This window comes from Neopelma chrysocephalum, unplaced genomic scaffold, assembly GCF_003984885.1.
Source record: "Neopelma chrysocephalum unplaced genomic scaffold, ASM398488v2 Primary Assembly neopelma1_59, whole genome shotgun sequence".
NCBI lineage: Eukaryota > Metazoa > Chordata > Aves > Passeriformes > Pipridae > Neopelma > Neopelma chrysocephalum.
This window is the reverse complement of record NW_020897714.1, coordinates 7,826,953-7,842,271: the sequence shown is the minus strand read 5'-3', so window position 1 is coordinate 7,842,271 and position 15,319 is coordinate 7,826,953. Positions and strand designations below refer to the sequence as shown.

The 15,319-nt window shown below is 35.1% G+C and overlaps 1 protein-coding gene across 4 annotated transcripts in view; it reads right to left on the bottom strand.

Moving 5' to 3' along the window:
* Window positions 1–15,319, bottom strand: part of TMTC2 (transmembrane and tetratricopeptide repeat containing 2) — a 246,532-nt gene that overhangs the window by 16,911 nt on the left and 214,302 nt on the right. For 3 of the 4 annotated variants that reach the window (XM_027679808.1, XM_027679811.1, XM_027679810.1), the window contains 2 exons: window positions 13,380–13,494; window positions 6,379–6,442 (listed from right to left, as the gene is read on the bottom strand). In XM_027679808.1, coding sequence (XP_027535609.1) covers window positions 6,379–6,442; window positions 13,380–13,494 — 179 coding nt within the window. Of the gene's footprint in view, window positions 1–2,070; window positions 2,131–6,378; window positions 6,443–13,379; window positions 13,495–15,319 lie in introns of those variants that run through there. The other variant, XM_027679809.1, reaches the window with a different exon arrangement.

The window sequence follows — 15,319 nt, the reverse complement described above, 5'->3', positions numbered from 1 at the left end:
GCACAATTAAACCCTTTCCTTATCTCACCCTCAATTAACTGCTCCTGAGTTATTTTTTTTAGCATCAACATTTCACGGCATCATCATGCTTTATTAGCCATAACACATGGTGTAAAAACCATATAAGTACTATTTCTACAGAGAACTATGTCAGCTTTTTTTGTACTATGCTCCAGAAACCAGGAGTACGATGGCAAGGCACTCCAGTTGCACTTGCATAACAGGGACTAGGTAGAGCTGCTCAGAAGGGCTGCAGGAGTAATACATTCGTTACTGTATCTCTGGAGCAGTGTGAGGATGACATTGGATCCAGTGTAGTGTTGAACAGTGCCAGTTTTTTGTAAATCAAGGATCAGCTGCAGACAAAGTAGGAATCACTGTTAACCCACTCACTACTGCTAGCAGCAGCAGAATTAACATAGCAGAAGCCCTTAAAAAATTTATGAAAATTCTCCCTGGGAATAAGAAGACATGTCCTTAAAGTTGGCAAAATACATTAAAGTTGCTTCCCTCACAATTATTCCAAGCATGGTAAATCCACGTGAGACAATTAGTGAATGTTCACAGGAAAATCAAGTAGGAAAATTTGGCACAGAAACATCTAAGGAAAAAATATATAATAAAGCAGATCTTGATTACAGATGTTTCAAGACAAAATGCAGCATTTACTTTATTTTTTAAAGATCTATGAACTATTGGAAGTATATTCATTTTTAGAAGTCCTGCCATGAATAAACCTCATATACTATGAACACTTTCCATAAGAAGTCACTGAAAGCAAGTTATCTCTAAGGTGGCTATAGAATTACAGTCAATTATGTAGAAATCACTAGCATTCTTCTTTCACCAATTAGACAGCTTGAGGTAGAGCTTATTGCAAGCCTGGAGCCCTTGACATGAAATCTGTACTCCAGCATTAGGGAAAAAAATAAAAGCACTTGTAGAAACTGCTTTTTAATATGATATTGCGGTAACTGATTACATAAACCCTTCAAGTCAAGAAATGGTTTAGTCCCCCACATCATGATTAAACCATCTAGTGGAAATTGTGTTTATTTTGCTTATAGGTACATTTCTCCTTTCCCCCTCATTCTGTGTGTGTGTCTTTATGTGTGTTGTTACAGTAAGACATTTAATCAAGCCCTTTTGAAGTGGTAGAGTGGAAACAGCTGTTTCTGACAATGTGCCGATGACATGGGGCTTAAAGCTGTCATGAGCTCCAGATTGCAAACAGCACTAATATGTGGTTGGGATGGTAGTGACTTACAGGTCACGGCACCTCCTTGAGGAACGCTTCTAAGCCAATCATCTCAAGGTGGTGGCTCAAAGTCTTAAGGCTCTGGTGAGCTCTCTTTCATTTAATACTCTTGAGGTCACACTTCAAAGTGCTCTTTCTTCTCAAAAGCCATTGGCCATATGTGGGGGTTCTAGAGCAGCTTTTTTAAGACTGGTTGCTTCAGGTTCAGACTTAAAAAGTTAGAAATGCAGCTCTATTACACAAATGATAAAAAGTTGAATAAAAGCTGAAGCTTAAGTCAACATCTCACATTCTTGAAAAGAATGCCAATTTAAAGAGAGTTTCTGGATGACTGATTTTTCCACAACAAAGCAAGCTTAAAGCTCACATTTTAGAGTGCCTAACAACTTGCTAAAACAATTTCCTGGTTTGTGAACATTACAATATGTAGGACACCTAGAAATCATCTCAGAATACAGATTTTCTTCAGCAATACTCCCATTCAGAATAATTATTGTATATATATCTAAGAAACTTACACTTTCATTTCTTCATGCAACTGAATTTGTTAAAATTAGACTAGTGTGATTAACACACACTCAAGCCAACATTGCTAGAACAAACACATATGTGTTTCTCACTGAGAAGGCTCTAAAATGATTTTGTTTCGATCACAGTACAAGACACACTGCAACAACACATTTTTTGGAAAGCATTCATAAAGATCAAGGGGCTAGGGAGGCTAATCTCTGTAGGTCAACAGAGTTGAAGGAAGAAAAGAGAATCCCATAAGAAATTATTCACAGCAAATAAAAGTAGATTCATTTTCTGAACTGCTTCCTGGATTCCTCTCTCTCTCCTTGGCTGTCCAGGGGAAGTCAACTCTGTGAAGCCTATTTGGAAATTAATAGACATAACTTTGAGAATGCTTACTTCTTCAGTAAAGTTTAAGACAAATCATTCCCGTCTCCACTGTAAAACAGCAGTGTGTTTTACAGAAAATAATGTTCCTACTGAAATTTGCCTGGAAACTACTTTCACAGAGGATAAATACACACCTACTGCAAATAAGACCAATCATGAACATTATAATACAGTCAGACTTTTTTTTTAATTTGCATCCAATAGCAGCTGGTGCTGCTATTGTACCAAAGTGTTTTAATTCCTTTGCACTATGCAGAAAGAATGTGTATCCAAAAGCAAAGATGGCATTCAGGATGTGGATACACATTTTAACGCATCTCCGCTGTGTTCAGTTGTTCCTTTACTCAATATATTTTTTCTTGCAAATACTTTAGTCACTGTAATAAAGCTTGTAATGGAAAAAATAAGTTGTATTTTCAGACCTCTCAGAATTAGTTCAATGATGAATGAATCACCTCCAATATTCCAAAAATAAAATCTTTTTATGTTTGCTTTCTTAAAAACAATAGCTTGCATGTTTCAGAGAAGTGATATTTTCTGTAATTGAATACTGTGTTTCCAGTGATGTTTTTAGCCTCCTTAGTCGCAACTTTTATAAAAATGGATTAAATGGAATGAGAAAGTGACTGAGACACACAGATATATTGGTTGCTCACTGTTGTTCCCCAGTTCTGAGATACTAAAATAAAACGGCTTGTCTAAGAGGCAAATGTAGGAGTGGAGACTGATGTCTGGAAAAAACACTGAAATAGCCAAGTAAGTATCTCTGAAAGTCAGAACTCAGATGGCCATTTAAACTGAACATGGGTGTAGAGAAGCTCAGCAGAGCAGCTTCTGGATCCAAAGTACTTATACATTAGGGAGCAGGAGAGTAAGTATTGTGTATGCAGTATTGCTTCATTCCAAAAGCAACAGGAATGATTGAGAAACCAGAGAAAGAGATGCAAAAGGAAAACAGAGAGAATGCTGAGAACAAAACTCTGTCATGAAAGCTCAATTAGCATAAAAATTCACTAACAATCAGTAAAAGATTCATTCTATAGTATTGCTAATGTCTTATAGCTGCTAAGGACTGTATTTTACAGCAGTGATATTAGAGAAATTATACAATATGTTATATTTGTAAAGAAATGGATGCAAGAGAGTGAAAATCTGAGTTTTGTTTCAAACTGCGCTAGCTGGAAATCTCTCAGGAGCCAGGTACGGGTCTAATTCTAAAGAATAACCGGTAATTTAGTTGTCTTGGCACAGTGAAAGGAAGTTGATAACAAAGAAATGAATCTTCAACCTGGGACTTGAAGAAGTGATTGGGGAACCAAAGGGAAAAAAAGTCATACTGAAAAAAAAAGCTGAGATCCAGTTTACTTGGGATGCTGATCCATAATTCACTAATATCGAAAGATACTGTCTCAATCACTAGCAGAGGGAAGACTCTTGTCAAACAGATGCTTTGAGCACTTAATTATACTAGTAACAAGGCTGATCCATTGCACAGAATGAGATTTCAATGCTGCCACAGTATTCTCACCAAGAGGTAATTTGGGAACAGGACTCCTAGCAGCTAACATTAAACAGGGCACACAAATATACATATAGATATGTGTATACGTACGTGGAATGGTATGCATCTGCATATTACCTCGCGTGAATACATCTACTATTTTGAATTTTCTGTAACAAAATGTTTCTAGATCATTAGTGATGGATACAAAAAATAAAATTAAATCCTTCAGCACTACATTTTGCTTAAGGATATTTCTTTAGCATCTTGACTCACATAACTTTCCTGATCCTTCATAATTATGAGACAGTGATAGGATATACAGGCTATATCCAAAATGACAAACTAAATTGTGGGCTTTTTCAAGCTGTGAGGATAGCTCCCACACAGCATTGGACTGGGACACAGCAGTCTCTCAGACAATACCCGGACACAATCTAAGCAGCTGGTTCAATCATGTCTCCAGGATGAAGGACCACCGCCTCCCTAAGATCTTGCTTTATGGTGAACTTGCCACTGGCTGCCGCATGAGAGGAGCCCTGAAGAGGAGATACAAGGACTCCCTGAAACAACATCTCAGCCTTGATCAACATAACTGGTCTACTCTGGCCTCCAATCGGGAGATCTGGAGACACACTCTCTGTAACGCTCCTGCTTCCTTTGAGAACGCACGCAGGATCACTCTCGAGGAGAAAAGACAACGCAGAAAGAACCGTGTCTTGCCGATACCATCCAAGGAGTCTTTCTGCTCTGCCTTTTGCAACCGGACTTGTCTATCTCACATTGGCCTCTTTAGCCACCAGCGCGCTTGTAGCAAGTGTGGGTAGAGCCCTTCACAAATCTTTGTTAGCGAAGCCTAGCCATGATGATGGAGAGAACAGCCCTGGGCACATTTAATTTATCAGTACAGATGCAGCCATGAAGTAGAGGTTACATCAGTAATTTGCATTCAATATTATTTTGAAAAGATTGGGAGCTTCTTTCTTATCATGTATACATTATACTGCTTACTACCAAGTAAGCCTCCTCGAGTGGCTTCTTTTTCTCCTGCTCTGAAACTATTATGGTAAATTAGAGAGTTAATAAGAGAGAGATGTATGACTACTTCTGGTTTTGTTTACATTTTTGAGAAATGCCCTTGTAAAGTCATCAGAAAGTTTATGCTGGCAGTGAAAACTGACATAATCTTCCCACTCTTCATCAGTAAAATATTTTCTAAAGGCTTTAAACCATATGCATACTATGCTTAGCTAGAAAGTTAAAATATGATCTTGAATATAAAAGTGAAATTATCTCTTAAAGAAAGCTGAACACCAGTACTTATTAGATTTTTGCTTATCCTAATAAAGTTAGAAGAAAGTTGCTATAATGAACTGTTTTGATAATCTTATCCTTCAAAAAGAATACTTTGGTCTTAGGATGTAAAACTTGTCATCAATAACTATAAACACCTAACCTAACTGTCAGTTACTTCCAAGGCTCTCTGAGAAACCTCACACATATAATCATATTCGTATATGGTTTACACAACAAACTTATTTTGAAGTTTCTGAGAAACATTTTGAGCATACAATGAACCACAGAAGAGGACTTGTACCAGTTTGCACACAACTGAGGGAATCCTTTCAACATTAAGGTACCCTCTCAAAAAAACCCAAAAAACAACACAAAAAGTCTTGCATCTGAAAGCATAAAGATTCACAAAGTCTATATTGTTATTTCACAAGGAATGAATTAATATAATACAAAGTTTTTTGACAGCTTTTAAGAGAGTGTAAAAGTCTGTCATTTTGTATGAATAGGTTATTTGGGGTTTTTTTTGATTATATTTTGTTAGCTTGTTTTGAGTCTTAGCTGGTGTAGCTTTTGATTCTTAGGTCTGAAAACTCTTTTGGTTTAAGTCTGTAGTTTTTCCTTTTTTTTTTTTTTTTAACTGAATTTGCTAACATGTATCCTCAAATTTGGTACTATAGACTTCCATGACAGGAATTTTCCTAGATTTGATTTATTGCATAGGCAAAGTGTTCTGTATTTAAAATAAATTCTGCCTCATTTATATTCATGACTTTTGTCCCCCCAAAATGTGAAGGTAACTGAAAAGAAATATAACATTGAGTAAAAAATGGTAAGTAAAAATTTTTTTTATTTCTTTAGTTCCAGATGCAATAAAACTGGAAATTAGCTTCCCTTTTTAAAAAGCATCTGTCACTTATTCCTACATACTTCTGCTTCAAAAAACAAGTATTTCTTTGCCAATATACAACTACCTTGGAGATAATTTTGCCTCTGAGGCAAAATTATCTTTAAGTTCATGACAGAGGAAAAGGCATAAATGTATTATTTAAAATGCCTTAAACAGTGGATCACAGAGTAGCCCTTCATTCTGTTTTACTAGGGAAAATAGATGGAATTGGAAAAGCTTTCCAAACTTAACACATTTAAATGTAGATAAATAAATCTAAATCTAGAAGTCTTTTCCATGTTTGTTAGCCACTTATTGCTAGACCACTTCACTGAGGCAACTTGAAAGTATAGTGACTGGTTTGACAAATGAACAGCTTCATCTGACGACCCAATAATTAACCATTAAAAGAACATATATAATACAGGACAAGAGATCAAATGCTCCAGCAAGAAGTTCTGCTCAACAAAAAGGGTTCAGTACCATAGCACATTCATTAACTTAAGTAATGGATATCATTAGGAAGGTACTTACATTAGGTCTTAATCCTGCTGCCATTTCATAATACTTCTCTGCTTCTTCATTAAGACTGGCTTGTCTATCAGGACAGAAAAAACCAACAGTTACATCTCATTTTCCTTGGGTTAAGAAAAACCCATACCTAAAGAAACATAGCTAAAATCAAAACACCGCAACTACCTTTCTGTTTAAGGATATTACCCTAAAAAATGCACAAAATATGTAAATATAAAAGTTTTCTTATAGTTCAGAATGTCCATTAGCACAAATCCTCTTTGCCTACCTCATTTTCTTTTTTAGTTCCGAAAAGATATTAGTACACATTAGAAAGAAATACAGAAAGCTGAATACTCATCTCAGACAAAAACAGAGATATATGTCTTCACCAGAGGAAAATCTGACTCATTTTTTGTAATCAGACATACTTTAAATTCAGAAACTGTAAATTACACAATAATGCAATTTCTCACGTTGTACCTCCCCAAAACCACTATCATTCCAGTAAAAAAAGGAAAAAAAGTCAGATAATACAATGATTTCTGAAAACTAGGTTTCCATGGTTGAAGGAATTCATTCAGAAAAGAGTTCCAATTTCATCATTTACTCACATCATTCTGAGAGGGGATTTAAACTTAGATCTCCTGTTCCAGGAGAATGAGTTTCTGGGTACCTGAAGCACTATCAGCTCCACTGTTTTTCTTCTCTTTACTAATATAGACAGCATCTACATGGTCCTAGTAGTTTACTTTTTATTTCTTCTCCTGAGTTTTTAGTTTAATATCTTCAAATGAAAATGCAATTTGTTGCCAAAGGAATCCCAACATGTTTTTGTCTCAACAGGCCCTTTTTATCTCGTATCTTAAATTCCTGTCTTCTCCTTTTGTCTCCACCTTCTTAATTTCCCTCCAACTATTCATTTTGTCTACCGGTCCAATGAGTATCAGTTGATCACATACATGCCATGAGAAAGATGGTAAATCTGTAAGAACAACCAAGCATGACTTTCAGGTAGGCTACATATCTTCTGCTAAAATTATTTCCTTTTTTCCTATGAAGGGATAGGTCCTTTCACAGGAGAGTTAGGACAGATCTTCAGCATATTTGTGTTTGTTATGTGATTACATAACACAGGTGCATTTCTGCAATACGAATCGAAAAATTAGACAACAGAATAACACTGAGTAGGGTTGGCTGTCTGATTTTTTATCCTTTTTCTTCTTCTTTTGAGAACAGTTACTAATTTAAAGAATATCAATCAACTGAGCACTTGTGCCTGGAGAATTTACCTTGTTAATTACATGAGCCTTTACATGCTTTGTTATTCAGCAATCAAACTGTGTTCTAATTTTATGTTCCTATCCACCCAGATTTTAAACATTAGCCACTTAATACACGATAGTCAATTAATCCTGGTCAATACATTTTGACAGCTATTGGTCTTGGGAGGAGAAGGGGAGAAGGATAATCCCTTTGAAATTTCTCACATAATTCCTGTGCAAGCTGAAATCACTTCCTGAGTAACAATTGCTAAGTAGAACCTGGTTTATACCTGTTAACTGTTTTAAATTACTTTCCATATGTATCATTTACTCAGTGGTTGCAGTGTTTAGAAATGATTGAATGCCTAAAAATATTAATTCAACCTGCTTCTGAATTGCTCCTGCTGGGCATCAGTAGCACTTGAAATGACTGGAAAAAAATATTCTCAGACTTATGAATTTCAGGATTTACAACAAGGTGCTATAAAATGAAACATGTTACATAGCTTTTTTTTTTTTCCCTGCTTGCATGGAACTGTCAGGACAAAAATCACTTCTGAACATGGTGAAATAACGTACAATAAACAAGGTTCCTTACCCAGGAGGCAAATACAAATGGTACACTTCACCTCCAAAAAGTGTTGTTGGCATGTGAATGTAGAACACATTAAAATCCCTTTTAGCTCAGTGGAAATACATGGTTTGCTTTCCTCCCATGTGTACACCTTGAAACACGCATCATTAATTGCTAAGTTGAAATCAGTTTGAATGTATAGTTTTCCATTAAAAACAGTTTATAGAAATGCATGCATAACACGGTAACCTGGTCAGGAAAATGCCAGTTCCACTTCTGGGGCATTCAACATCAGTTCCCTTACTTAAGGTGCTTCAGAATTCTGGATCCCATTTTCACTGCAAATCTAAGCTAGAAATTCATTATGTTAAGCTCTGAAATAGCTTTCCCTTGAGAAAAATTAAAGGCACAGAGGTAGGAAATTGCAGTAACCAACCCTATGCCACTGAGCAGTAAAGAGCTCTGGATCAATGTCAAATAAGGGAAGGACACTACTAAAGGTAACATAATTCACATTAGAGTAAAATATTAGATAAAATGTTGATAAAAAAAAGGAAAGGAAGGAAAGGGAGTAAAGAGAAGTTCAGAAGACAGAGTCCTTTTCATAGTCATGAGATATATTTCAACCTCTGTCCTAAATCTTTTCACGAGGACTGACCTTGAAAACACATCTGATTTCCCCTATTAGCACTTGTTTTAAGGGACAAAAATGTCTTCTCTTTTTGTTCTCTGATATCTCTTAACCCAAGCCTCCAGACCAACCAATTCTCTGTATTCTGTTCCAGCTGATTGATGGTGACACGTCATAAATGTGCTTGACAGCACATCACTTAGATTATCCTGACACCCAGTTTACATTCATTTTGAATCTTTATGTAGATCACTGGAAAAAATATTGTTGTAAGAGAAAAACACCACCAGTGCTGACTGGTTTAGATATATAAACATGTGAGTGGGAAAGCATTAGTTTTAACCTGCCTGTTGCTTGGTACAAGGCTTCAGACTGTTGACTATTTTTTCAGTGAAATCATGGATGCCAGCCCAGCTACAAAGAAGTTTCCTTCAGAGATTCCTATTTTTAAATACTGAATGTTGATACTTGGCATTCTTAATAGATTTTTTTGTATCACAACAAAATCATAATCAGGTTTTATACCTCTAACTGTTCATACACATTTTTAATTTAAAAATTTTATATAGACTATATGCTTTGCCATACATACATATATATAATTAAGCACATAGGCAGCAATTAAAGAATGAATATAAACTGTTGAGACAATAACAGAGGGTGAAGTTGTGCCTATGAGACTGTCAGCAATTTGAATACTTTTACAGAAATTCACTGAGAAACAAAGACCATGTCATGTAATATTACTCCAATTTAGACTTTTTTTCAAACAGTCAACAAACATGCTATAACTTCATGCAATATGAGAGTTTCCCAGAATAACCCACTTACAGAAGCATGAAAAAACTAATTATTCCTATAAAAATAGGTCTTCTTCCTAAGTTTGTTTTCATGTGAAGACAATGTGAAGCTCTTTTCCTGTTTCTAATTAGTACAGCAGTGTCACCCCACTGCCATCCCTCATTCTAAAAATAATCCTCTCCTAGACCCCAGGAAATCTAGCTCATGGCAGCTCACTTAGTACAAAACTTAAAAAGTGAAACTTAGCACTTGTTAATGCACGACTTAGTCACTGAAGGTACAGCATTACAAAGATGCTTCACTGCATTTCATTAAAATGTATCTAGCTTTTCTGAAGGGCTTCAAATTCCTATAAGAGCACTGGAAATATTACAAAAGTAAAACACATGACCAGATACTGGTTCAAGTACCACCCAAAGAGCTGCATGACCTTGAAGAAAGCTGTCTGGAAAACAAATTTCTTGAGATAATAAATTTTACAGGCAAGTATTATGCAAGTTAAAAGTTACCAAACTGTTGCAAAGAAATGAATTACAGTCATCCCACATCTCACCCCTCTTACAGATGACTTGATTCATCTTGCATTGCATTATCAGGATGCTACAGAAGTCATATAGGGAAAAAACTATGTGCTATTAGGAGCAGGGAGGTCTCTCAATAATGCAAACAGAACTAACTCATTTGTTAATTTTTTTACTTCAGATTCACTCACAAAAAAAGGAAGTAAGCAATGTTGGATTACCTGACACGAGGAGGAGAAGTTCTTGTGACTTATAAACTGAGAACAGGCTATCTATAAATACAACTACTGCATTTGGAGCCAGTTAACAATTGTGTTGCAAATTTAAGAAAAAGAAGATTACCTTGCAGCATTCTAGTTCAAAATTTTCAAAAGTTGTAAATTTTTATAGAAGTTGCATTTTAATTTAATTTGTTTTTTCTCAGAGAGTAAGGGGATTAAAAAAAAAGGAAAATATTTTAGCACTAGAGTAGAAAAACAAATTGAACTTTGAAGGAATATTGTGATTAGTTTCCATCCAAAACAGCTGTAAACCAAATTTGAAAGAAGTTGTATGTGATACTGAAAAAATGTCTTCATGTTTCTCAGTCTTGTGACATTCCTTAGGCTAATGGTGGAAACAGTAGTAAGAGAGGAGAGAAAGATAATTCCTTCCTAATTAAAAAATACATCACTGGGTAGAATATTTGTTCTGAAAAAAAAATTAGAATCTATACAAAAATCTAAGCTGCTGTTATTATCTTGCAGTCATTTTGGAAACCTTGCATCATCCACATTAGTATCAATTTCTGTCTCTTAGTCCACAACACATCTTTAAAATTTATCCCATCTCACTCACCAGAGTCAATTAATTTTCATGCTCTATGAACTTCTATAATGTGTTTTCTACCTCACAGCTGTGCAGTTCATTCAAAATTCTTACTCACTGGTCAGTTTTTGTAGCTTTCTAGAGTACCTAAAGAGCAGTTGGTCATCTATGTGAAATTATTTCAGCCTTTTATTTATGACTGCATTTAGCATTCACAGTTCCTAGCTGTGTCACTCTCTGCCAGTTGGTTTATTTCCTTCTTTCCTTCCTCTTTTGTGTCTTGGTATCTGCTTTCCTCTTGGAATCACCTCAGCTCTCCGTTGTTCTAAAGATCCTGAAAATCAGCTGCTTCTGAAGTCCTGTAGACTCACAATGGATTTGTAGCTGCTCTGTTCCAATGAATGAATACACATTGCCCTTGTACAACAAGTCCTACAGAAGCAATATATTTAAATCAATTGCTAAGTAGAGCAGTGAACAAGGACAGACAGCAGAATCATAACCTTTCAGCAAAAATCAGTCAGATGTGAACACATGGGGGTTTTAAGCAAATGCTTAGCAGCACTGAATTTAACTTTGCCACCCTGCTCTTGCTAAATCCTCCAGACTGTTTAGACTCCCAGAGCATATCAGGAAGACAATTACAATCTTCCACAAAGAGAACTGAGCATGTAAGTGAAAAATTAGACCAACTGGGTATCCCAAAGCAGTACAGTGGATTCTAGCTAAACTAAAACAGGCCCCTTTTTTAAGGGTTTTGGTTTGGTGAGTTTTCTTTGTTTCTTTAGGTTTTGGCTTCTTGCTTACAGTAAAAATAGAGAATGCATCTTAGAATCACTGAGCTCAATGCTGGTCAAGGTGCCCCAAAAACAATATACTCCCAATCAGATCAAGTAGGTTAACCATGGCTGATGTGCAGCAGCCACATAGTACAGCAGCATTGCTGTTACTTTAAAAGTGAAAAAATACTCATATCCAGATGTAAACAAACATGCCTTCAAGACTTTGGATGCTTTGCTCAGTGCTCACAGAGAAAGTGAGAGATTTATTAAACCTATTTCCAAAATAGTATTGATCTACATCATCATATTTTAAAATACACACAATCACATCACTTAAACTTATCTTCCACAACACACTCATTGAAATCAGGACTCTGACACCCTCTATACCCCTCTGAATTCAGCTGCTTGCTATGCTTTTGTCTGTGAATTTGTAACATTGATCTAAATGTTTCAAATTACTGAACTCTGTCTTAAGAGATATCATTCACAAAATCAGGAGAAGGCAAGGATCCTTAAAACAGCTCATATACCTCAAACTATTGTTTACCAGTGAACCATTTTTCTTGGTTTCCTTTCTAATCTACAAGCAATAAAAGTTATTTTTCTAAAGGTGTTTTGGGGCATATTTCAAAATCATGGTATAGAAACTGTAATTCTGAAACTCGGGTCACTTGCCTGAAGCCAATTCTACCGTCTCTTTTATACCATTGTCCTTCTCTTTCATACAATTTTCCTTTCCTTTCCTTTCATTTCATTTCATATTTAAAATGTTAAAAGTATAAACAGCCTAGTGAGATATTTTCATCAGAGAAATTATTTCAAGAACTGTTTTGTGCTAATGAAGTATATTTTTTTATTTCCTTTTTCATGTATTTTCTATGCTTAGATATCATCTAAATGAAATCAAGCATCCTTATAGCTGTTAAGCGGACAATAGACAATAATTGGATAGTTATCCTAGAAATAAGCATGGAGGATACCTATTACAGTAATGTGAGTTTAATGATAATGTTAAACTCACAGATAGCAGCTTAATGTTACTGAATAACCTGGTCTGTCAGCTTGAAAAGCTAAAAAAAAAGTCTAAAATTAAATTCTATTCAGATAGAACAGAATTAAATATAAGACTACATTTTAAATCACAGATTCTGAGAATACCACTAAGTGCTCCTATGAGTCTCAAAGTCATTACTAGCCTGGGAATATTTAAATTTCTAATTGCCGTAGTGTTCCCTACTAACAGAAATTTTCAATACTCTCTATTAACATCTAGAACACAAATATGGTCTCATCTTTTCACACTAAATTTTTAAAAATCAGGAGAAAGGAAATCCTGCAGAAAGTTCTTCACAAAAGAAACACTTATTCTTCTATGCAAGCAAAATGGATTACGTACTTGTAAACTACAGAAGTTTTGAAGGTAAGAAATTATGAGATAATACACAGAAAATTAGAAATGGAAAGTGCTAAATCCTGCAACAGTTTCATTCCAGTTCTTTGTATCTTATTAGCAATATTGAATTATTCAAAAGAGTTGCTGGGCTTTAAAAAGAATCCTGCATAAGCAAAGGCTATAAATACTTTTTTCCTCCAAAATAAGAGAGGAAAATCCAGTGAGGCAGATGCAAAAGCACTAACCTGAGCATATGGGCTGCATTGAAAACAACATCAAATTCCATATTATCGAGTTCGGCTGCCTTTTTTGCCATTTCAGCTGCTTCTATCAGGCGGGATTCTTCAAGGAGGAACTGACCTGCAACGGAGTGCATGACCATGAGCCCACAGATAATAACTGATGTAATATACTACAGACAGTATAGTTAGGAAAAGGAATTACAAAAAAACCCAACAAACTAACAAATCAACCAACAAACAGTTGTCTCACAGTCAATATTATTTATTGATTTGCTCTGTATTTCAGCATCCTCAAAATATAGCCAATGTAGAAAAAAATGCAATAAATATGACAGGTAATGACAATATTTGTGGAACATATTTAGGAAAAGTGAGAATAATAGAGTAAAACTCAGCCATCAAGAAGTAATACTTCCAATCCCCAAGAAGCCTGACATTTGAGAACTTGCCTTTCTGCCTATACATTGATCTTCATTTCCTCAAGACAAATTGAAGTAAATAACATCTACAAATCAAATACACTCCCATTTTAAAAGCATATCTCAAAATCATATAAAAAGATACATTTTTATATATATCCATGAGAACATATTTCTTCAGCTTTAGAATTATAAATGATATCAGCATTAAAATTATTATATATATGTATACCTTGACAAACTGGTATTTTATCATGTATTGCACTAACCCAATAGGTAGCTTTTTACAAGTTTCCTACATGACACTTACCTTTTACATAAAAAAAATAAATAAAGATGGCTAAAATGAAGAGACTGATTTTTTACAAATGATGCTGTCATAATCATTAAACCAAGTTTCAACTGAAAAGAATGAATAATTTAAGACTAAATAAACTTTAACTGAAGTACAGTAGTTTCAAAATGAAACATATAAGACATAGCAGAACTCTATAAAAATGAGTTTTCCTTTGATGAAGATGAAAAAGAAATTTGGAAGATACTTAAGCAACCTCATTTTCTGCTCTTTTAAATGATTTTTTCATTCCTAATTCGTAAAATGCATTATTTTTGCAGCAACTTTTTAAAATATTTCAGCCATCTAGACTCTGTGTCTACATAACTTTGGAAAAGCTATCAAGGATGGTGATTACAGATTCCATCATCCCATCCTTCTCTTTTAAATTTATTTTGTAACGTTAGACGACTCAACCAAAAATTGTCCGCCATGCCATCACTGACCACCAGCCTCCTCAGAAATAATATGCCATGAGCAAACGATTTCCTCTCATAGTGAGGGATTTTCTCTTTTTTTGTTTCCTCCTTTCCTCATGCATTCCCTGTTGCTCACATGCTTGCTATATGCTTATGCAAAAAATCCAGTTAGCCAGAGCTAGCAAAGTCTGTACAAGCCTAGTGAATCCGGTGATGCTTTGGTACAACAAAGACATTTTCAGAAGGAATAATCTTCAGGACAAAAAGCGATGAAAGACAGCTTTCTTAACTTTTTGTTTTCTCTGTGGATACATTTCAGCTTAGGAGAGATGGAAGATTATTTAGTCAGACTCTTATATCTTAATTATTCATATCTGCAAAACTCTTGTAAAAACATTCTGATGCCTTCCTGCATTCACAGTAAAAGGTTTGCTTGCTTTAGTTACATCCACACTCTAATACATGCTATATTTTGATGCAGTATGAGGCTTTGTGCTTATTGTGCCCAGAAACAGATGATTTACAAAAAAAATTTTCTCACACCGAACAATAAGTAAATAAATAAATAAAAAGAGAGGAAAAATATAAAAGAAAACCTTTTGAGAACAGTTTGGACCACAGAAAATTAATTTGTCTTCAGAATTAGAAATAATGGGTTGAACCATTAGTGGAACTCTTTTAGGAAGGGATAACAAATGCTTACAAAAGCAATAAATTTGTTTCCTTTTTTTTTCTTTTTTTTTCCCCCTCTTTTTGGGTACAACATCAGGA